The sequence below is a fragment of the Thalassophryne amazonica genome, chromosome 1 (genome assembly GCF_902500255.1).
Source record: "Thalassophryne amazonica chromosome 1, fThaAma1.1, whole genome shotgun sequence".
Taxonomy (NCBI): Eukaryota; Metazoa; Chordata; class Actinopteri; order Batrachoidiformes; family Batrachoididae; genus Thalassophryne; species Thalassophryne amazonica.
In genome coordinates, this window is record NC_047103.1 from 165262440 (window position 1) to 165287309 (window position 24870).

At 41.2% G+C, this 24870-nt stretch overlaps 1 protein-coding gene across 2 annotated transcripts; it reads left to right on the forward strand.

The window, feature by feature from the left end:
• The first annotated feature begins 3116 nt into the window (after positions 1-3116).
• On the forward strand, positions 3117-18991 carry LOC117517604 (glycerol-3-phosphate dehydrogenase 1-like protein). Of its 2 annotated transcripts, none has more exons than XM_034178693.1 (8): positions 3117-3467; positions 7920-8097; positions 9433-9573; positions 9757-9895; positions 13277-13389; positions 14069-14302; positions 16825-16931; positions 18480-18991. In XM_034178693.1, the coding sequence occupies exons 1-8, from the start codon at positions 3427-3429 to the stop codon at positions 18574-18576; spliced, it is 1050 nt and encodes a 349-aa protein (XP_034034584.1). In that variant the 5' UTR covers positions 3117-3426; the 3' UTR covers positions 18577-18991. The 2 variants fall into 2 exon arrangements, with proteins under 2 accessions (XP_034034584.1, XP_034034593.1); XM_034178702.1 differs by having other exon boundaries at positions 3121-3467; positions 16825-16935.
• The last annotated feature ends 5879 nt before the right edge of the window (positions 18992-24870 follow it).

Sequence of the window (24870 nt, forward strand, 5' to 3'; positions counted from 1 at the left end):
ACACTATAAAATTAATATTTAACTACAATTTTGTATTTTGCACCAAAATATACATTTTATCTGATTAAAATATTAATGGATGGTTGGATGATGGATGGTTTTCACAAACAATTTTGGTGCAACTCAGACACATCTTCAGTGATGTACCCTGGGGTCATTTGGTGTTTCAGGTCTCTCCACATCATACACCCTCGCCCAGGCGATCAGGCCCCGGCTTGTGTCTGAGTAGCTTAACGGTCCACGGATCACCCTGTTTGATCCACAGCCATCTTGAGGCCTTTTCTGCCGCGTCAGTGATGTTTTAATGGCTCTTCTGCAATGCAGTCCCTTCACTCCCAACATCTTGAGTGCTCTGATGAATGACTGGCCAACGAATCCTCTGCAGCTGACCTCAGTGGGGTTGCATTGAGTCCTCCATCCCCTGCTTCGGCATTCGCTTGCCAACTCCTCATACTTGGCCCTCTTCCTCTCAAAGGCCTCCTCCATCCAGTCTTCCCAAGGAACAGTCAACTCCAGCAGGACCACTTGCCGTGTTGTTTCTGACAACAAGACTATGTCCGGCCTGAGTGTGGTCACTGCAATGTTTTCCGGGAATTTAAGCTGTCTCCCGAGGTCAACCTTCAGCTGCCAGTCTTGCGCTGTTGCCAGCAGCCCTCCTGTTGGTCTTAGGCTCTGCCGTGGTTTCTCCCCAGCTTTTACAAAGGTGATAGAATACCATCTTCCAGTGCTCTTGTGCAAGAGCTCAAGATGTGCTCCAGCGAACCTCCTCCCTGGCAGAGTGGGCACAGTGGAGTGTCTGCCAGGCCCCAGCGGAAGAGGTTGTATGGACTGGGGAGAACATCGTAGACCGACTAAACTAGGAACTTTATCCAATGTGGTTCAGCCTTCCACAGCTCTGTCCATGATATCTTCCGGTCTGCTGCCTGCTCCCATCGGGTCCATGCCCCCTGTGGCTGCATGGCTACTGTCCTACTGTAGCGGGCCTCCTCCACCCCTGCTCAGACCTCATCAAGGATCAGCTGGCGTCTTTCCTTCCCCTGGGCTTTGCTGTACCGTGGTCTTGGGTTACTCCCAAGCCCTGCCCAACCGAATGCCACTGCTCCCACCAGCTCCCTGTGTCACAGCCTTGATTCCGCCTGCTGGACTGCCTCATGAGCACTCCACTTCCTACCAGTTCTTACTTCAATGCCAGCTGAGGAGACTTTGCTGTCACTGGAGTCTCTATATAGTAGCACCTCTCTTGCTCGGGTAACCATAAACTCGTCCGTTAAACTACTAAGAGGTAGTTTCAGCTTGTTCTTCCTCCTGTACAAGGCGATGCTACTTAGGCTTCGGGGTAGGCCCATCCACTTCTGCAGGAAATAGCTGACCTTCCTCTTGAAGCACTCAACAGTGGACATTGGCACCTCATAGACCAGCAGTGGCCAGAGAAGTCGTGGCATGATGCCATGTTGATAGATCCAGGCTTTGAACTTGCCTGGTAGCCCAGATTTGTCCACTGCTGTCAGCCAAGTTCCCAACTAGTTAATGGTTGCTTGACGTGGTGCAATGTTCCTGAAGGTGCAGTCGTAGATTTTGCCCAAGCTCTTAACAGGCTTCTCTCCAACAGATGGAATTTGGATGCCTCCTAGTGATAAGCGAAACTGGTCTGTCACCTTCCTCTTCTTCACGAGGTAAAAAATTCATACATGTAAAACACAAATATAAATAATTAACGAAGACAACACAGAGTAAAAAATACGCTTATTTCCAAAGATTTTTTTCAACTTAATTATGGTTGGTTTATATAAGCAATCTGTCTCCACCAATCTTTTGAAATTCAAAAACCATTGAATTAATTTTTTTTATGTCATGTATCCGATTTTTTTAATTAAAATTATGTATTTGAATTATCTTTTTCATACCACTTCCACGTTGAAATGCTTTTGAGTTGCAATCTGAAATAAAATAAACTTGTTTCAGGCTACAGTTTCTGTGTAGGCTCTCAGTTGTCCAGGTGGTTTCCATAGTAGAGAAGCTTGAATCTTCGACTGGACTGGGTTGCTTGATGCGAGGACGTTTCGCTTCAAATCGCAGAAGCTTCCTCAGCTAAAATTCTTGCTCTGGTGGTCTGACTTCTGTCTTGACTCTTGTAGAGAAGAATAACCAAAAGCCACAAAAGCTGGAGTTTTAAACCTAACCAGACCCCTCCTACCGAGAGGCAGAGAGAAGAAATGGTTTGAGAGAGGGGTCAAGGAGGCATTCTATGTGAAACAGTTGAAACCCAGCCTTAACCGGGGAGGGGGTCTGAGACACGCTTTGTCCCCTGTTTACAATGGAGTACTCAGGTCAAAGGGGTTTCAGGCTTTTGTTCATGGTAATGAGTCATTCATGTCATCAGGGAGAGTCGTCAAGGGAACCATCAGGAAAAGGCGTCCATCCCATCATTAGGAGGGACAGCTGCCCTGTCATTAGGAGAGTGCTAACTAGAGCACAATAGTTGCTAATTAGAGCTATTGTTTAGTCACTAGCCTATAGCTATATTTGGTTATTCTTCTCTACAAGAGTCAAGACAGAAGTCAGACCACCAGAGCAAGAATTTTAGCTGAGGAAGCTTCTGCGATTTGAAGCGAAACATCCTCGCGTCAAGCAACCCAGTCCAGTCGAAGATTCAAGCTTCTCTACTTCAGGCTACAGTGTTTTCTTATATTTATCAAAGACTATGAAACAAAAAGGGATTAAATAAATACAAAGTTCGATTAATTTAACTATTTGTACATATTTTCACATGACATTTTATATTTCAGTCGAAGTTAATTTTAGTTCAAGTATTGACAAAAGGGGCGTATGCGTGCGTCTGCGCGTGTTGTAATTCTCTTGACAAACGGCTGACCCAGCTAAATTATTATTATTATTAGTATTATTATTATTTTGCCATAAAAATGTAAACTGAGATAGTTAGTCGGGATCGGTCCAAGCGAGCCTTGTTTTGGAAGTCCTGACCAGAAGTGTACTTTGTTCTCATTGGGTTTAGCTTGACGCTCTGATGGCGCGCTCAGCGTTTTTCTGATGTTTTTTACTTGATATTTAACGATCCGTTAACGTGTCGATTGCGCTATTCATAGGATTTGTGTTGCTCTTTGTGCACTCGCTATGGTTTTAAGGTGAATTATTTGTCGCATGTAAAGGACGGCGACAACAGATCGTATTAACGAGCTGCCACCGAGACAAAGCAGCTGCCAGCTGACACTATAACGTATGTGCCGTTTTAATTTTGGGTTCGATGCCAGTTCCACTTTCTGCAAACGAACAACGCGGTGTTTCCGTGGGGCGGTAGAGATCCGTTGTCGAATTGGGCGTATGAGGAAGTTCTGACAGAGAGGGGTGGAAAAGGAAAATAAAAAAACAACCTAGAAGTACGAAAAAGAAATCAGATTTGGACTGAAAATGCCTCCAGTTACAGTCTGCATCGTCGGATCTGGAAACTGGTAAGTTTTACTTTTGTTTTGCCTGCATCTTTCACAAAAAATAGGCATTTGTATAGCTGCTCTTGCACAGCTTCTCCTAATGAGACTGTATTTATTACAGTGTTATTACAACAGCCTGTTACCAACTTGAAGAATGAAACACAGTTAATATTTATTTACTTCATCTGTTGGTTGTTTTCAAATTGTGTGATTGTGAATCTGTGACAAATCAAAACCTGGCACGTCACTGCTGCACAGGTAAACTAGAACAGCATTTTCTAGACGACAGTACAAAGAGTTGAAACTATTGGTGGATTCATTATTTAATCTCGCATGGTGTCAAACTGGTGGCCCAGGGGCCAAGCAATGTCAGTTTGCCTTATGGGTTGCCGCGGAGACACGTGACTTCCTGTGAAGTGGCGAATCCAAAGGCGAGAATTCGTACTTCCGAAGGCGAGAATTCGTACTTCCGCGACTGACCATCCGATGAAAACAAACTCGGGCTGCCTTGATTGTCTGTTGAAGTCATCTGGTTTTGTTTTGTCTCTAATTTGCTTCAAACAGCCAGCTGCCAGCTATCACTGCCTGGAACAATGAGATTTTTACACCAAGCTGAGCTGAAATGAACCATTGTACATACAAAAGTGACCAAATTACATGTATTTGTATTGCGTTGGACAATGTTTTTCTTCAGCCAAAAACAGCCACCAGGTGGCGCTCGGGTAAAGTCCGCAGCAACCCATAAGGTGGCAAGGTTATTTGGATCACCTTAAGGATATAGCATGTTACTTCTGCCCTGAAAAATGCAAGTCAAAGTTTTTGGTCCTAAGACCTTACCATGGATGCACATGACTAAAGTCATATGACATAATTCAAGTGATCTCAAATGGTCATGTGTGGTCTCTCCCTCAAACAGGAAATTGATTCCAAGATGCAACAGTCAAGAATCTACAAGTATATATATATATATATATATATATATATATATATATATATATGTATTAACCAATTTATTTATTTATTGTGGCTTTTTTGTGAGTATTTAATGTGTTTTTATTGAGCCCGTTGAAGAATTTCTGTGACCTTTTCAAGACAGACAAAGTATATTCTATTCTGTTAAATATGTATTGTTATGAAAATATGTTTTTTTTTAAATTAGGAAAATTTATGGGGTTTCAAATTAACAAAGGTGAGTGCAAAGCACTCACCACATTGTCTAAAGAATACACATTGTGCTGAGCCTGCTTTGCTTCTGACTCACCAGGGTAGTGAACATAAAAATAATCTTAAAATTTGTAGTAATACTACTGGCAAAAGTGTGATTTCTGGCCTTTTTGATGAGCAGAAAGGTCAGAGTTCCATTTTCAAAGGTGTTACGAACCACGAGTTGCAGTTTTCTATATAAAAAGAGGCTTAATTCAGATGTCACTGCCTGCCAGGAAAAAAAAAATAAAATAAATATATATATATATATATATACACTCAACAAAAATATAAACGCAACACTTTTGGTTTTGCTCCCATTTTGTATGTGATGAACTCAAAGATCTAAAACCTTTTCCACATACACAATATCACCATTTCCCTCAAATATTGTTCACAAACCAGTCTAAATCTGTGATAGTGAGCACTTCTCCTTTGCTGAGATAATCCATCCCACCTCACAGGTGTGCCATACCAAGATGCTGATTAGACACCATGATTAGTGCACAGGTGTACCTTAGACTGTCCACAATAAAAGGCCACTCTGAAAGGTGCAGTTTTGTTTTATTGGGGGGGGGATACCAGTCAGTATCTGGTGTGACCACCATTTGCCTCATGCAGTGCAACACATCTCCTTCGCATAGAGTTGATCAGGTTGTCAATTGTGGCCTGTGGAATGTTGGTCCACTCCTCTTCAATGGCTGTGCGAAGTTGCTGGATATTGGCAGGAACTGGTACACACTGTCGTATACACCGGTCCAGAGCATCCCAAACATGCTCAATGGGTGACATGTCCAGTGAAGATGCCGGCCATGCAAGAACTGGGACATTTTCAGCTTCCAAGAATTGTGTACAGATCCTTGCAACATGGGGCCGTGCATTATCCTGCTGCAACATGAGGTGATGTTCTTGGATGTATGGCACAACAATGGGCCTCAGGATCTCGTCACGGTATCTCTGTGCATTCAAAATGCCATCAATAAAATGCACCTGTGTTCTTTGTCCATAACAGACGCCTGCCCATACCATAACCCCACCGCCACCATGGGCCACTCGATCCACAACATTGACATCAGAAAACCGCTCACCCACACGACACCACACATGCTGTCTGCCATCTGCCCTGGACAGTGTGAACCGAGATTCATCCGTGAAGAGAACACCTCTCCAACGTGCCAAATGCCAGCGAATGTGAGCATTTGCCCACTCAAGTCGGTTACGACGACAAACTGGAGTCAGGTCGAGACCCCGATGAGGACGACGAGCATGCAGATGAGCTTCCCTGAGACGGTTTCTGACAGTTTGTGCAGAAATTCTTTGGTTATGCAAACCGATTGTTCCAGCAGCTGTCCGAGTGGCTGGTCTCAGACGATCTTGGAGGTGAACATGCTGGATGTGGAGGTCCTGGGCTGGTGTGGTTACACGTGGTCTGCGGTTGTGAGGCTGGTTGGATGTACTGCCAAATTCTCTGAAACGCCTTTGGAGACGGCTTATGGTAGAGAAATGAACATTCAATACACGAGCAACAGCTCTGGTTGACATTCCTGCTGTCAGCATGCCAATTGCACGCTCCCTCAAATCTTGCAACATCTGTGGCATTGTGCTGTGTGATAAAACTGCACCTTTCAGAGTGGCCTTTTATTGTGGACAGTCTAAGGCACACCTGTGCACTAATCATGGTGTCTAATCAGCATCTTGGTATGGCACACCTGTGAGGTGGGATGGATTATCTCAGCAAAGGAGAAGTGCTCACTATCACAGATTTAGACTGGTTTGTGAACAATATTTGAGGGAAATGGTGATATTGTGTATGTGGAAAAAGTTTTAGATCTTTGAGTTCATCTCATACAAAATGGGAGCAAAACCAATAGTGTTGCATTTATATTTTTGTTGAGTGTATATATATATATATATATATATATATATATATATATATATATATATATATATATATCATTGTAAACAAAGGACGTATTTATTGATATGGTGAAGAAAGAAAAACTGAGCCAAAATTCTTCACTTTTTTACTGACCATTACTGGGTGTCATTTATGATGAAGTAATTTTCATGCTCAAGCAGGAATCAGTTTCATGAAAAATGGGGTAAAACCTTGTATTTCTTTATTTTGAACTGTGTTGGAGGGTTGTGGTGTCTGCCAGCTGAAACCTGACTCCAATGTTCACACATGCACAAGAACCTGACATAAATGGTTTGACTGATAGTAGTCTGCCAATATGAGCCTTTCACTGACATATCAGTATTGGCATTATTTTTGCTGTTATGAAAACTTTTATTTTACTGAATGAATAATGCAGAAAATCACTTCAGCTGTTGGAAATAGTGTCATTATGTAATGTGTCCAGCAGAGGGGGATCCAACTGCATTCTGAACAATGCTGTCAAGCGTGGCTGGGTTCCCATCACCCCTTGGTCACATTACTTACAAGACAGAGGCAAAGCACCCAGCTGTCATTCATTTTCAATCAGAGTGGGAGTGAAATTCTAATGTGGTCCAGATCACTTGTAGAAATTTCATATATATGTATATACACAGTAAATTTTGCTGAGTAAATTATACTCTGCTGGGATAACATTTGGTCCCAGTCTAAAGAGAGTAAAATACACTCAATTATTGAGTGAAATCAACTCTACCGTCTTGTTAAATCAAGTGTTTCTCCTCCAATAAGAGTTGATTTTACACAGTGATAGAGTTGATTTAGCACTATGATAGAATGTATTTAACTCTATTTGGACTGAGACCAAATGTTATCCTGGCAGAATAAATTTTACTCTGCAAAATTTATTGTGTGTGTGTGTATATGTAAGTATGTATGTATATATATATATATATATATATATATACCTTTTTATATATAGATATAAAGGCTCATTCAAATTTCCTAAAACCTAAACAACAAAATAATTAAACATTAAAACAGTTAAATCATTTGAGTAATTGAATAATCATTTCTGCCATAGTTTCATCATTCTTCAAAGAAAATTGTTCAACCTTAATGTTTGAACAATTCAAGAGTTTAATCATCATTCAAAAAATACATATTTTGTGTATGTCAACTACTTGTAATTGAAAATCTACAGCTTTTCTGACAGTCATGTTGCAAAATATGGAAACAATTTTTCATCAACTTCTGAATTATAATAATTCCCGTGGTGGTGTTTATAGTTTTTGCTGTATATTTTGGGGTCCTCTTGGTTGAGAACTTCCAAAGTTGTGAATAATTTTGTCTGATCAGTTGCTTACTCTCTCCAGGGGTTCTGCAGTTTCCAAAATCATCGGACAGAATGTGAAAAGAAACAACCGTTTTTCCCCAACGGTCAAAATGTGGGTTTATGAAGAAATAATTGATGGAAAGAAGCTAACGGAGATCATTAATACGCAACATGAAAATGTCAAATATCTCCCGGGTCACCAACTGCCCAAGAATGTGGTGAGTGTTATCTAATCTCTGATTGATTCAGGGGCTGGCAACACTGGAATTTGGACTGCAAAGTTTTTCATAAAATTAAAATGAATTTCACTGTAATGTACTATCTTTTGTTTTTCTTTTTTTTTTTTGGCATTTGCCTGAAACAATGACATATTTTCTGGAGTAGTCTGTGCAGATATTTGACATCAAGGTCAACATAGGTGAACTTTTAAACTGGTGCGGGGCGTTCAATCACAGGTCCTCTTCATACCGCTGAGCTTAAAAGTAAATGGTGTCCAAAGTGGAAACAGGTCAGTAGGTTTAGAGTACAAACTACTATTTGTAGCCTGTTTTAAGACAACACTCCATAACCATTTTACCCTTAGAACAAAGAAGTCTTTGTTGGTTTTTTGTTACTAGCAGGCTTACACAAAAACAACTTAATTTCAATTTATTTCATCAATATAGTGCCAAATCACAACAAAGCTGCCTCAAGGCGTTTCACGCAAGGTCTAATCTTACCAACCCCAACCAACCAAGTTAACTGATTTTAATGAAATGGTGGCGGCATGAGAGAAGGAACAGGCCATTACATTTCTGTGCACATCTGACTTAGGGGACAGATCCTGTCTTTGACTACCTAACATTAATATTTGACATCTTTAATCACTTTGAAGAATCAAAGCAATCGTGATATGAATTCAGCAATCAGGAAGATGATCAAAGTTGAGTAATCAAGATCAAGGCTCAGTAGTCAGCATCAGCGGTCAGCAGTCAAGATCCAAGTCCAGTCATTGGGTCAAACATCAATGTTCAGATTAAAGTGTCAATAATCAGGATAAAATTCAGGATCTCACGATTGTCTGTCCATGGGTGCATAAACCTGGGTTTTCAGATGGGGGTGGTCCCCTAAAGTAGTGGTTCCCACATCTGGTCCTCGGGGACCCCTTAGCCTGCACATTTTACATTTATCCTTGTTCTGACAAAAGTTGATTAGATTATTCAGTTGTTTGTTATCTCGTAATTGGTTGAGCACACGGAGGAGGAAAATGTGCAGGTTAGGGGTTTCCTGAGGATCAGGGTTGGGAACCACTACACGTAAGTGGACTATAAGGATTTGAATTGGTCTAATTTAAAGGGGACTGTGGGTTTACAGCAGGTATTCTCACTTTAGTTTGTATGTTGTTACATAGTGTTTGAAAGGTGATGTTAGCCAGCACGGGTTCTTGTACTTTTTGAAGACATAGTCCACGCTTGGTGTGGCAGCATGTTTTTGTGAATGCTTTGTGTACAGTGCCTCCGGCTCCTTGCTGGCTGCACACCCCTCATCAGGTCTGACTTTTCATGCCTCAATAGGTGGCTGTTTCTGATATCGCAGAAGCTGTGAAAGGAGCAAAGGTCCTCGTCTTTGTGCTTCCACACCAGTTCATCAGTAAGCTCTGTGATCAGATGAAGCCTCACATCATGGAGGGAGCCTTCGGGATATCACTTATCAAAGTAGGGTCCTGTCGTAGTTCTAAATGTCAGATTTCTTTCTCATAAAAGGTGAAATACCTCCAGCTGACACCAGTTTTGCTTCGTATTTCTCTGTGGCCTTCACATACTCAAACATATCCACCATCTCCGTCTCAATGTTGTCCATGATGAATACAAGCCCCCTCATTGCTAATTGTCACCCAGGGCATCGATGAAGGACCGGATGGACTTAAGCTCATCTCGCAAATCATCCGTGATAAACTGGAGATTGAGGTCAGCGTCCTAATGGGGGCAAACATTGCCAGAGAAGTGGCTGAAGAGAAGTTCTGTGAAACCACTATTGGTGAGAAGCTTTTGTGTTCTTGGCATTGATTATTGGTCCTCCATCACCTGACAGGTTACACTCCTGGTCCAGTCACTCTCCCCAGTATTTATGTCTCTTAATTATATTCTAGTGTCTTTTGGTGTTGGTGTTCTAGTGTTTTTGTGATAATTTTTATGGAGCGCATTTGACTATTTTTGCATTCTCCTGTCTGCTGCTTTTGGTTATGTTCAGTCACCCATGTATGTACTACAATTTGCTGCCCCCTTGTGTTTAGTTAGTTCCTCACATGCCCTTGGTCCTCTGTGATTCCCCGCACCTGCTGTTTGCACCTGTTGTATGATTACTCTTGTCTATTTAGCCACATTTGTTTTCCCTCCAGTGTGGGTCTGTTGTATGTTGAAGTTCTGAGTACTTTGTGTTTGTTATTCCATTTATGGTTGCTGATTTTCCCCTGGTTCCTCCACGGGTTGTGGGTATTTTGTCTTTGAGTTTGCACTTCACCTTGACCTTTGTCATGTGTCTATCCCTTCGCTCAGAGTTGGGTTAAACTGTATTTTTGTTGGAACTTCACCTCACTAGTTTTTTAGTCCTGGACTTCCATGAATCATTTTTGGAATTGTGTTTTGGTTGGCTCCTTCAGTTCACCTGTCCCTGTGTTTTGCACTCCCCAGCTGTAAATAAACTGTGTCACATTTTGGAACTCCTCTGGTATTTTTACTGTCCTGCTTTGGGGTCCTAACTTGTCTTAGTCAATGGGACTAAACATAACATTCGTGCCCCTGTTCTGTGGAATGATCTCCCTGCATCAATAAAACAGTCAGATTCTGTAGACTTTCAAGTCCAGACTTAAGACACACTTATTTTCCCTTTTGTATGGCTAGCATACTGGCATAGTATGTTACTATGCTTTCTACTCTTTTAAATAAATTTTTATTATTAAACAGAGTGGGCCGCGGCCTCAACTTTACCTAAATTCTGGGTCTTTTAGTGAAGCTTAGGGCTAGTGGCCGGCGATCACCTTATTATTTCTTCTGTTTTTCTTGTTGTTTAATGCTGATAAATTATACTGTATTTGTTGTCTTTCTGCTGCCTGATTCTGTTTTTTTTTCCTCTCTGTTTGAGGTGCGGCTCCATCCAGAGATAGGAGTGGGTGTCTTTCTTCTGCAGGCCTTCCATCTTGTGCATCAGCATGGACTCCCAAAATCTTCCAAAATTTCCTGTATAACTTCCTGTATTGTCTATTGTGTCAGTGTCATGGTCCAAACAGAGGGTCACCCCTTTGAGTCTGGTCTGCTTGAGGTTTCTTCCTCAAATCATCAGAGGGAGTTTTTCCTTACCACTGTCGTCTGTGTGCTTGCTCTGGGGGGTTGGTAAGGTTAAACCTTGTGTGAAGCGCCTTGAGGCAACTTTGTTGTAATTTGATGCTATATAAATGAAAATAAATTGAAATTTTAGCTGCTTTAAGTGTTGCCACAGTCAATTTAATTTCAATTTATTTTCATTTATATAGCGCCAAATCACAAGAGTTGCCCTCTGATTGGGCCATGCTACAGACACAAATTACAGAACAATTCACAAAACGAAGATACAGGAAATGCTGTTGGCGCACAGGACAGGAGGGTCTCCAGCACAAATACAACTCCCATCTCTGGATGGAGCTGTACCTTGAACAGAGAGAAAAAACAGAATCAGGCATCAGAAAGACAAGAAATACAGTATAATTTGCCAGCATTAAATAAGAAAAACAGGAAATACTAAGGTGATTGTCGGCCACGAGCCCTAAGGTTCACTAAAAGACCCAGAATTTAGGTAAAGTTGAGGCCGCAGCCCGCTCCAATTACTAATAAAATGAATTAAAAGACTAAAAAGCATAAAACAAAACTATACCAGTATGCTAGTCATACGAAAGGGAAAATAAGTGCATCTTAAGTCTGGACTTGAAAGTCTCCACAGAATGTGACTGTTTTATTGATGCAGGGAGATCATTCCACAGAACAGGGGCACGATAAGAGAAAGCTCTGTGACCCGCAGACTTCTTATTCACCCTAGGGACAAGTAGATGTCAGTTTGAGGAGCCACAGCAGCTCCTCAAACTGACATCTATTGGTCAAATAATTTGTACCATAATACTATAATATTAAAAATTAATTTTTCTTTTGGCTTCTCCATTAGTTTAATAGTCATTGGCAAAGATACGTAGAACAACTCCAGATCAATGATCATAGTGGAATTAACTGCTGTAGATTTTCTTTTTTATCTGTTGTGTTATGATCAAACCATTTTATTGTAAGATATAAGGCAAAAATGAGAATTTATTATTTCATTGTGGGTAAGGTAGCCAACCTTGTCAATGCCAATTCAGATGGCATTGACATAATAACTGGACCACATGGGAGCAAAGAAGAACAGGTGGCAGAAACATATATATCATGCAAAGGTTCATGACTGATCAATACTCAACAGTGCATTTGTTGGTTCCCTCGAGGCTCATGTCATCTTTCTGAAATTTGAAAAATGTTTGTTTGTTCCCTTACTCATCCCAGGTCCTTGAGCTGAAATGTCAGACATTGGTGCCAAGGTCATGTCTATCTACTACTCCCATGTCCCTTTGCTGATTTATACCAAACTTGATATGTCAATTGAGGTTGACCCTGAAGTTGCTGTAAAGAATTAATTTTGGAAAAGGTCAAGGAATTTGATTTTCAACCCAATTTGGACCAAATGTGGCAAAGAATTGACACAGGCCAATCGTTTGGTTGACAATCAAGATGAGTGGGGTTAAATGTCAGATTGACATAGTCCCTACTGTCTTCATGGCAATTGACCAAAGAAAAAATGACAGTGGGACCATTGGGAGACTTTTGGACAGTGACGAAGCCAGAAGTCCATCCATCCATTTTCAAGTTAAGGGTCACAGAAGGCTGGAGCCTATCCTGGCAGTCATAGGGCGTGAGACAGGGTTTACCGTGGACAGGACGACAGTCTGTCGCAGGGCCACATATAGACAGACAACCACATACACACCTGTGGACAATTTAAAGTTTTCAATTCATCTATCATCCATGTTTATTTGGATGTGGGAGGAAGTCGGAGCACCCGGAGGGAACCCACGCAAACACAGGGAGAACTTGCAAACGCCACACAGAAAAGCCACAAGTGGGAATCGATCCCATGACCTTTTTGCTGTGAGACAGTGCTAACCATGAAGCCGCCGTGCTGTCCAAGCCAGAATTCCTGTTATTAAAATCAAAAGTCAAAGGCTTTGTTTCTGTGATGGAGATAACTGGAAGTTTTGTGAGCTTACAAGCTAGTTGAGATGTTACCTTTTTACATCAGTGTTTAGTGGTGTTATGTTTTATCTTTTGTTGTTTGTTTTTTGCTAATTTGTCTTCATTGCAGGGGCAAAAAATAAGGCACACGGCACTATCTTCAAGGAGCTGCTTCAGACGGCCAACTTTCGTATCACCGTTGTCTCGGAGAGTGACACAGTGGAGCTTTGTGGTGCTCTAAAGGTACAACCATCCTCTGTGGATCATAGAAAACATCATGAATAAAGAATTGTTTTGCAGATGGGATTTAAATTAAGATAGGAATATGCCTTATATCACAATCGTGGATCTGAACACGAGAAATAGTTTCCTGAAACACTAAAGTAGGATTAATTACTTCAAGACTCCAAATGCCTTTGCTCATCTGGATTAATGACATCAATGGTTCCTTGACAGCTTGTAGTAGACCAAGAAAAGTCTTAACGTTAGGTGGATCAGGGAGGTGGAATACATGGAGAATAATTGATACAAAACCCAGACCACCTTCTGTTGTGGAATCGATGAAGAAAGATTCCTGGAATTAACCTGGTGAAGGCCTTAATCCCAGTGTGCTACAGCTATAGTCAATGGCCCAATGTGTGACCTCTTGACCAGAATGTTGGAGAGGTAGCCGACGAGACAGTGGCAGTCGAGGGATCTCCTTGCATTCATAGTTTCAGTTATGGTATGATGTAATGGTAGTTATGTAGCTATGAAACCAGCCCATTAGTTACATAGTTGGTTTGTATTAATTGAAAATGTGTAAAATCCATTGGGGTTTTTTCCTCCCTGATTGGTATTTATTTTGTATTCTAGTTCAAAGTCCCAAACACCCTCCTCCCTGAAAATGCTATCGCAATTTTTAAATTTGATTTCCTCACAGAATATCGTGGCAGTCGGCGCTGGGTTCTGCGATGGCCTTGGCTTTGGCGACAACACCAAGGCAGCAGTGATCCGTCTGGGTCTGATGGAGATGGTTGCCTTTGCTAGGATGTTCTGCAAAAGTGAAGTCAACTCGGCCATTTTCCTGGAAAGCTGCGGCGTGGCCGACCTCGTCACCAGCTGCTACGGTGGACGAAACCGCAAAGTTGCCGAGGCGTTTGTCAAAACGAAAAAGGTGAGCATGAGCAAGAAGTTAAAGAACTATCGCACATTTTGTATTGTAACACTCATCTTCCGTCACTGACTAAATTGCAAAGGCCACATACAGTCAGGTAAATAAGTGTTTGGCCAAAGACACCAGTTTGGTAACTATGCCGCCCTCTGTCCGCCACCACAGTGGAGTTGCAATGAAACAATCAATGTGCGATTGTAGTGAAGATTGTTGGCTTTAATTCAAAGGGTGTACCAAAAATATTACTTTAACTAGTAAGGAATTGCAGTCTTTTTCATACAGTCCTTCATTTATTGGGCGATAAATACACTCAACAAAAATATAAACGCAACACGTTTGGTTTTGCTCCCATTTTGTATGAGATGAACTCAAAGATCTAAAACTTTTTCCACATACACAATATCACCATTTCCTTCAAATATTGTTCACAAACGAGTCTAAATATGTGATAGTGAGCACTTCTCCTTTGCTGAGATAATCCATCCCACCTCACAGGTGTGCCATATCAGGATGCTGATTAGACACCATGATTAGTGCACAGGTGTGCCTTAGACTGCCCACAATAAAAGGCCACTCTGAAAGGTGCAGTTTTATCACACAGCACAATGCCACAGATGTCGCAAGATTTCAGGGAGCGTGCAATTGGCATGCTGACAGCAGGAATGTCAACCAGAGCTGTTGCTCATGTATTGAATGTTCATTTCTCTACCATAAGCCGTCTCCAAAGGCGTTTCAGAGAATTTGGCAGTACATCCAACCAGCCTCACAACCGCAGACCACGTGTAACCACACCAGCCCAGGACCTCCACATCCAGCATGTTCACCTCCAAGATCATCTGAGACCAGCCACTCAGACAGCTGCTGAAACAATCGGTTTGCATAACCAAAGAATTTCTGCACAAACTGTCAGAAACCGTCTCAGGGAAGCTCATCTGCATGCTCATCATCCTCATCGGGGTCATGACCTGACTCCAGTTCGTCGTCGTAACCGACTTGAGTGGGGAAATGCTCACATTCGCTGGCATTTGGCACGTTGGAGAGGTGTTCTCTTCACGGATGAATCCCGGTTCACACTGTTCAGGGCAGATGGCAGACAGTGTGTGTGGCGTTGTGTGGGTGAGCGGTTTTCTGATGTCAATTTTGTGGATCGAATGGCCCATGGTGGCGGTGGGGTTATGGTATGGGCAGGCATCTGTTATGGACGAAGAACACAGGTGCATTTTATTGATGGCATTTTGAATGCACAGAGATACCGTGACGAGATCCTGAGGCCCATTGTTGTGCCATACATCCAAGAACATCACCTCATGTTGCAGCAGGATAATGCACGGCCCCATGTTGCAAGGATCTGTACACAATTCTTGGAAGCTGAAAATGTCCCAGTTCTTGCATGGCCGGCATACTCACCGGACATGTCACCCATTGAGCATGTTTGGGATGCTCTGGACCGGCGTATACGACAGCGTGTATCAGTTCCTGCCAATATCCAGCAACTTCGCACAGCCATTGAAGAGGAGTGGACCAACATTCCACAGGCCACAATTGACAACCTGATCATCTCTATGCGAAGGAGATGTGTTGCACTGCATGAGGCAAATGGTGGTCACACCAGATACTGACTGGTATATCCCCCCCCCCCCCCCCCCAATAAAACAAAACTGCACCTTTCAGAGTGGCCTTTTATTGTGGGCAGTCTAAGGCACACCTGTGCACTAATCATGGTGTCTAATCAGCATCTTGATATGGCACACCTGTGAGGTGGGATGGATTATCTCAGCAAAGGAGAAGTGCTCACTATCACAGATTTAGACTGGTTTGTGAACAATATTTGAGGGAAATGGTGATATTGTGTATGTGCAAAAAGTTTTAGATCTTTGAGTTCATCTCATACAAAATGGGAGCAAAACCAAAAGTGTTGCGTTTATATTTTTGTTGAGTGTAATTGGATGAACGAAATATCAGGATAATTGTTCATACAAACTATCATGTTTGCAGGCAGCTCTCGAGATAAGTCACACAGTGGATACATGACATCATTCATTAATAAATACAGACAGTATGGTACTGTGTGCTACATTTTTGAAGGAGATAGTCTTCTTTGGCTGTAACTGGAGAGACTTTGCATTGTGCAGCTGTTGCATGTTGCAGAACTAGTCACCACTTCTCAGTGAAGGGGAACGGAAGGATTTTCATGGAAGACAATAGATCCAGTCTAGGTTCAAGTCTTCCATGTGACTTCTAGCAAGGTGTTGAGTTATCCTTGGTGGCTACTTGCGTAGTAGACATGCACATATGGTAGACTGCTTGGACATTAAGTGATGTCATTTTTCTTGAGAATTACAGAATAAACAGTTGTGGTCATTTACATACACCAACTGTAGACATGAATGGCATAGCGACAAGAGTAATTTTAGATTTTTGTGGACACTTCAAAAGTTCAACAGTGTTTCACATTGAGGTATGTTGTAATGAAGCTGATGAAGAGAGAAGAAGGTTGATTGTGGTTTGTCTGTCTGGTGCTTCAGTCGATTGCACAGCTGGAGGAAGAAATGCTCAACGGCCAGAAGCTGCAGGGTCCACAGGCCGCCGCCAAGGTCTACCAAATTCTCCAAAAGAAGGGCATGTTGGAATCGTGAGTCCAGTTACACTAACATCTGCACCGTTTGGTTTTCATGCAAACGTGGGAATTTTCCCATATTAGGTCATGTGATACAAATGTGGATTAAACTGATCACAATTAAATCACCTGAATAACTGCAACGTCAACTACTTGTACATTCACAATTACCATTACTTCACAAAATCTGTCAGTTATTTGTAAAATCAATCAACAGTTCAGTTAAATTTTTTTCTTGATGAAATAACTTTTTTGTCAAAACTAAATTGATGAATTTCCACTTAATCTGTTTGTTAAAATGAGCTGCTTTACATCTTATTCGAACCACTGTCCTGTTGAGTTAGAGCTGATTAAAATCTGCTTAAAAATATCAGTGCCTGGTTTAGAACCCATTTACACACTGACAGTGAAATTTGGAGCTCATCTTTTTGAAGGCTCGTACAGATTAGATGAGGTTTCACGCATTCATACATAATTTAGTTTTTTCACACAAATGTGTTTTCATATACTTCTTAAATATTATTCTTTTGTTACTACTATTAACAACTGGGGTCTTTGAAAGTTTAAGTTTGTTTTGTCCCTTGTTTTTCACCTGAACAAAATATTAGTGTCATCTGCATATACAGTAACATCAAGGCTGCTTCCTGTTAGAGCTCACACAGCTCCTTCATTTAAAATATTAACACAGAAACCTGTTTGACTGCACATTCTCTTGCAAACCTGATTTTCCAGTCTCTACAAATTATGGCCAACCTACTATGTGTGTGTGTGTGTGTGTGTGTGTATATATATATATATATATATATATATATATATATATATATATATATATATATATATATATATATATATATATATATATATATATATATATATATATATCAATTTATTGTGTTTAATTGTTTTTTTTCCAGTATGTGAAATATGCTGTTATTTCCAATAATATCACTGCTGTTGATCCATTTTGTCTGAATCCACACGATAGTTAACTTAAAACAATAAAATAAAGCAAACCTGTTCATAAATAATACCACAAATACTTAAGATAATTGTTGAAGTAATGATTTTGATTTTGCAGTCACCTTAAGTGTGTATAATGTGTTGGGGGGCAAAAAAAATCTATTTCTCCTTCAGCTTTAAGAAACAAAATTTTTATCGCTATAACTATTATGAACTTTGGACCCTTTAGTCTTAGTATCTGTGATTTCATTTGCAGTATTTAAACCAGTACTTATAAAATATTGTTCAGGGGTGGTGGCCAAGTGGTTGGTGTGCTTGGTTTCGGTGTGGAAGGTTCTCAGTTCAAATCCCACCCCTGCCATCTTTCTCCATGTAATGTGGAGTTGCATCAGGAAGGGCATCCGGTGTAAAACTTGTGCCAATTTAACATGCAGATCCACCTTGGATTTGCTGTAACCTCATAACCTCATAATATTCATTCACTTATTGTGATACATTTTGAACCTAAAGTTTTGGAAAATTAATTCACTTAGCATTTGTTTATATTTAATTTAGATAAAATTTGCCATTCTGATATGAGGTTTTTTTTCCTTCTTCCTGTAGGTTTCCATTGTTTGTTGCTGTCCATCAAATCTGCTTCGAGGGGAAAGAAGTGAAAGATTTCATCACCTGTCTGCAGAACCACCCAGAACACATGTAACAACCGGCCTTTTCAATGGCAACACACTACCACTAGAGGGAGCACGAAATTCATTAAAGGCAAACGCACAACAAATCAAGAATCCATTCTTGTAGCATTAAATAAGGAAACCTGTGTTATCTTTTTAATCAGATATTTGTTGATCTGCGTCTGCTTTTATATTTCATCAAATGTATGATTTTAATATACTATGCTTTTTTTTTTTAACCACATTTGATTGGATGCAGAAACATTATTTTTCATGTGTCAGGTACTAATTTGCTTGTTTTTAAAGGCCACCGAAGTGGACCAAAGGATTTGTTGTAATTTTGTACTCGCATATATAAAACCAGCAACATTTCTGGCTTATCTTTTACAACTTTATAGCATCTTTAAAATCCAAAAGCTCATTTCCAGTTTCTGAAATTTTACTGTAGCTGAGATAATATGAATCACATCAGTTTAAACAGTGGTTTTTGAGTTTGGGGTTTTTGTGCCTTCATCTGTTCTTGGGTCAGGAGGACGTACACAATAGCGACTTTGTTTTGAATCTTCTTTCATCTTCATGTGCTGTTTCAATAAAGCGACTTCGTGCGAAGTTACAGACTGTCTTTTTTTTCTTGTGGGAAATGCAGGAATTAAATAGAACAATGAAGATAGGTCAGTGCTGCAGAGTCTGACAGCTTCAACTCCACAGATAACAATTAAAAATGCAGAAGAACCAGCTGGTGAAGGAAATGCAAACTTAAAAAATGCACCTTTAGAACCAAACAGGAATTCCAGTAACACAGAACACATCTTCATGCACATGACTGGCTCAGTTGAACTATGAAGCTGCAGAATTTTATTTGCGCTTTTGCCACACATCCCCAGACATCATTCTACTAAATGACCAGTTTAAAGGCTGTTGCTATAGTGCCACCATGTGGTGGTGTCATATAATTACACTTTGGCCCCTGGTTGAGGACATGGTCCGGAACAGATCCAATGAGTGGCTCGATGACCCTCCCCCCCCCGATTGTTGTGTTCTGTATTGTAAACCTTTTTGGTACAATGGTCTAAGCAGAGGGTCACCTCTTTGAGTCTGGTCTGCTTGAGGTTTCTACCTCACTATCATCAGAGGGAGTTTTTCCTTACTACAGTCGTGCTTGCTTTAAGGGTTGGTAAGGTTAGACCTAACTTGTGTGAAGCACTTTGAGGCAGCTTTGTTGTGTTTTGGTGCTATATAAATGAAATACATTATATTAAATGGTTTCTGCTGTAATATCAAGCAGTGGGGCTCTGGACCACCAGACCACTATGGAAATGAACTCGACTAACTCATTTGAAGCTAAGAGTAACTTCAAAACCACACGTTTAGAGAGAGAAGTGTCTGCTCCAGCTGCATTCATATAAAATCTTTGAGTTGTGAACATGTTATTACCTCCACCAATGTGGTTGGTTATGTTTTTGCCTGTTTGTTTGTTTCTGAAGAGCCTGGAGCCCACAATTTTTCATATATCATTATGAAATATTTACTGAAGATTCATATCCTGATGGGCAAGAAGTGATTCTGTTTTCAAGGTCAAAGTCTTGGAAAATTGGAAAAATCCCTATTTTTAACATTGAACAATTTGTCAAAAATTCATAACTCAAAAAAGATCAAATTCCATTCATATTTGTGAGCATTATGTAGGGTGGTATCCTTTATCAACTGACAAAGTTTGATCCAGATCTGATCCAGATTACAGATTTTGTGGCCATTTAAATGTAACATTGAAGACCCCATTTAATGTACATTTTACATTATATCTTAATCAAACGTGCCACAATCATACTCATATTTGAAAGTGAGGTGCAGACTGGCACTCACTATTACCTGAAAATGTTTGATCTGGATCTGATCCGGGTTGTGGATTTTGTGGACATTTGAATTTAATATTGAAAAACCCATTTGGTGTACATCTTGATCAAAAAAATTTTGTGGAATTGGAAACCAGTGTTGGCGGAGGTTTGTACTCTACGAGTGCAGTGTGCTAGTTTGGGTTTTAGAGGCTAAAGGCGGAGTCGAGCTGTGATGGATTGAGTAAATGGATTCAAATAATTTGTCAAGTGGCAAATACCCGCTTAATCACTCAGTCTGGGGCTGTGATGGAATGAGTGGACAACCACCAAATGTGGGTGTGCAGATAAAACACATAAAACAAACATCTACTGGATGTCCACTGGCCAGCTAATGAATAAAAGATAAAACTGAAAAAAAAGTGCAACTTCTCCGTCTGATGTCCCAAGCGGTCACAACCTACCTCAGTCGACCATCTCAAAGGAGAGGTGATGTTCTAGTGGTTACATGGTGGGCTTGAAACCACAAGGTTCTCAGTTCAAACCCTCATCAGGTTGGAAAATCACTATGGACCCTTGGGCAATGTCTTTAATCTGTCTTTAATTTGCTCCTGGTGCATAGTGAGCACCTTGCATGGCAACAGACTGACATCAATGTGTGAATGTGAGGCATCATTGTAAAGTGTTTGAACTTCTGTTTCAGAAGGAAAATGTGCTGTATCCATGCAGTACTTTAACTCTCTTTCACAGTTGCATTCTCACAGAATCCTTTCTGCAGGGTTATGTGGAGGTATAACTGTTATTGGAGTTTTAGAATGTAATCGCTGTGAAACAACCAGAAAGAACCGTATTCTCCAGAGTATGTAAGTCTCACCTTTAGTCTGCATTATCATTGCTTTAATTTGGGATATATATATATTTTTTGCATTGTTCTAGTGTATTTTCAATATTAGCATTAATTATTTTATTATTACAGTTTATTTTGGTTTGTGCTTTGATTCCTGAGAAAGTCCTACGTAAATAGTCATATTATGAATAGCAAATGTGTGACTTTTTTGTATATAAGTCGCACCAGAGTATAAGACGCAGGACCTCCTAAAGTAGTAAAAAAAAAAAAAAAAAAAAAGGCAACTTATACTTAAATATGGTAACTTGTATTCTTTGACTTAACAGGTCACTCAATTACCACCACACCTGCTCCTAATTTCCAACATCCACTAACGATCCAGCAGGTGGTAGATGCATCTATGGGATATTACATTAAGCAAAACAAAGTTGCTTTCTTCATGGATCTGGTTTGTCAAAGTTCACCAAATCTGAATTGGTTTATAGTCATAATATGCCATTTTAATTTGGTGAAGATGAAGATGATCAAATGCATTGTTTTTGAGTTATTGCGTTAAAAACCAGGAGTGCATGGACTTTGTTCACTCACTGCATTTTACAAGTTACATGCTTTGGACAAGGCAATGAATGATTTCAGGAGAATGGCTTAAAGGGATGAAACTGTATTTTCATGATAGTTGAAGTCTGTGTTTACTGAGACCTCCCTGACAGTCTGGGATGTGCCACCGCAGACCGAAGTCTGATGTCTGACGAGAAGTCATCCCAGAAGCTGATCTCCAGTTTTGTACATTCGAGTTGTTCGTCAGATCCCACGGGCTGAAAATGATTCCCACGACAGCCGCAGTAACTCTGTAAGAGGACGGATTAGAGAACAAACAGCATCCTTGTCTCACTGTCTCGTAAGCGTGTTACAGGTCAGACAGGTGAACCTTTGATGTCCCCGTCTGTCTGATTCTCTGCACTTCTAATTTTCTTGTCACTGTCTCTATTTTCTGTCTGCAATTTTGTGTCGTTTCCTGTATTTACTTCATTGTTCATTGGCTTCATTGTTTGTTCTTTTGGGGTTTACCTTTTCTCTTGAGACAAAAACTGTTGTAATCCCACTGTTGGTGTGGAATGCAAGCACTTATGCTGTCTATCCGGCTATATAATGTACAGTAATTGAATGGGGCAAGTTAAAAACCGCTTCTTGTTGCCACCAAAGAGGTGAAAATGTTGCTAGAAGTATCTGGTAGAGTGGAGAGTGTGCCTATGGAGGGAAACGTGTTTTGACATTGCACAAATTAAAACAGACAAAAATGAACCCCATAACATCTTAAAGTAGAGTCCAGATTGAAAAACAGTGCAGCCACAATTTAATCTGGCAGACTGGCTCCAGAATTAAATGGCTCCGATTCCAGGGACAAACCTAATATTTAAACAAGTTTTGTCAAACTCTTTTAAATAAAATTGTTAAAAAAAAACCCCAGCTGTTCTATTTGAGAAGGATCCATGCAAATGTGGAAGTTAGAGAAATGTGGTTGCAACCGTAGGATCCTTGGTTTGATTCCCAGTTTGATAGGAGACTCACTAACAATCCCTTGAGCAAGGCTCTTTATCTCTACGATGCTCCCAGTGTGCAGCTGAACGCTTTGCATGGCGGTGCATGGACATCAGTGTGTGAGTGTGCATGTGAAACAGTGAAGCTGAGGCATCAGTGTAAAGCACTCCCACTGCAGGCTGATTGGTCTCCATGGACACGTCTGCAGATCACAGCCCATCGTCAAAGCTCAGGATGATACTATCTTCAGTGGGTCATGAGGTGCATCAGCACGTTCCCATGGCAGAGATGGTCTCAGGTGGAGCTCCTGTGCAGGGAGACGACTCTTCTCATAACAGCAGCTGTCATCAGCAGGTTTCTGATGGAACACTGAGACTCCATCCTCAGTTTCAAAGAGAAGGCCGACTTTCAGAAGAGGCCAAAGCTTGAAAGAGGAGTTTCATCACCACTATGACTCCAACCCGTGGCTTCTTACAGTAACAGCACGAGAGGTCAGCTGTGTTTTAGTTTGTTCAACAAATTCACTTTTAAATGAATTCTGAGTTTAACTTTTTCTTTGTACAGCAAATGTATGCAAATAATGTGTGTTGGTGCTGCACATCACTGTATCAATCACATTACAGAACCACCATGAGCTCTGGATGGCAACCGCCTGGCTGAGAAGTGGTCACCTCCCACCTCCAGAAAGCAATCATCTGCTATTTTCCATAGCCAGGTGAAGCATGAGTGCCCCCTTAGCTTTCTGCTCCACCCCAAAACACTGCGTGAAGGATAATCCTCAGAAATCCAGTTGATGGTCCCTCACACTCAAAAAAATGCCTCTTTGGATGAACTCAATTCAATTAATGTCAGGATTTCCATCTAATAAATATATGTAGCCCCAACTCAAATAAAACACATCCATGCAAGATAATGTAATTTAATTTAGTTGAGACGACATACGAGGTCTATTACAAAAGTATCCAACCTTTTTATTTTTTTTTCAAAAACTATATGGATTTGAATCATGCGCTTGCATCAGCCAAGCTTAAACCTTCGTGCGCATGCGTGAGTCTTTTCACGCCTGTCGGTTGCGTCATTCGCCTGTGGGCAGGCTTTGAGTGAGCACTGGTCCACCCCCCGCGTCAGATTTTCATTGTCAGGAAAATGGCTGAGCGATTGGAGCAGCGCTGAATCAAATTTTTCCAGAAACTATGAGAGACAGCCAGGTGGAAACCATTCGGAAGATTCAGATGGCTTTCGGTGAAGATACTCTGGGCGTCACACAGATTAAGGACCATTACAACCGGATTAAAGACGGCCCACAGCAGCGCAGGGCGCGCGGCACTCCGAGCGGCCATCGACAGGCTGAAACGACCAGATCATTTCCAAAGTGAACACTGTGTTGATCCGGGACGTCGTCTGACTACCAGAGAAATTGTGGAAGAGGTGTACATCAGCACTTTTGCGGCACATTCCACTGTTACAGGAGATTTTGTAATGAAAGACGTGCGGAGGAATTCGCGCGTCAGGACGGAGCCGCTCATGGCGCACACCAAAAAGCACGTCCGTGTTGGAAACCATTCGGAAGATTCAGATGGCTTTCGGTGGCTTTTCAGTCGAGTGAGTATCCGAGAAATTGTGTAACAGCTGGGCATGTCACAACTTGTCCTGTGAGACTTCCAACACGGATGTGTTTTTTGTTGTGCGCAATGAGCGACGCGCGAATTCCTCTGCACGTCTTTCATTACAAAATCTCCTGTAACAGTGGAATGTGCCGCAGAAGTGCTGATGTCCACCTCTTCTGCAATTTCTCTGGTAGTCAGACGACGTCCCGGATCAACACAGCCTTCACTTTGGAAATGATCTGGTCGTTTCAGCCTGTCGATGGCCGCTCGGAGCGCAGCGCACCCTGCGCCGCTGTGGGCCATCTTTAATCCGGTTGTAATGGTCCTTAATCTGTGTGACGCCCAGAGTATCTTCACTGAAAGCCGTCTGAATCTTCGGAATGGTTTCCACCTGGCTGTCTCTCAACAGTTTCTGGAAAAATTTGATTCAGTGCTGCTCCAATCGCATAGCCATTTTCCTGACAATGAAAATCCGATGCGGGGGGTGGACCAGTGCTCACT

What these genes read in the sequence shown, in the direction of transcription:
- LOC117517604 (XM_034178693.1), top strand. Translation starts at nt 3,427, where the DNA reads ATGCCTCCAGTTACAGTCTGCATCGTCGGATCTGGAAACTG. An exon ending in ATCGTCGGATCTGGAAACTG is followed by an intron (nt 3,468 to 7,919) that starts GTAAGTTTTACT and finishes TACTCTCTCCAG; the next exon opens with GGGTTCTGCAGTTTCCAAAA. An exon ending in AGCTTTGTGGTGCTCTAAAG is followed by an intron (nt 13,390 to 14,068) that starts GTACAACCATCC and finishes ATTTCCTCACAG; the next exon opens with AATATCGTGGCAGTCGGCGC.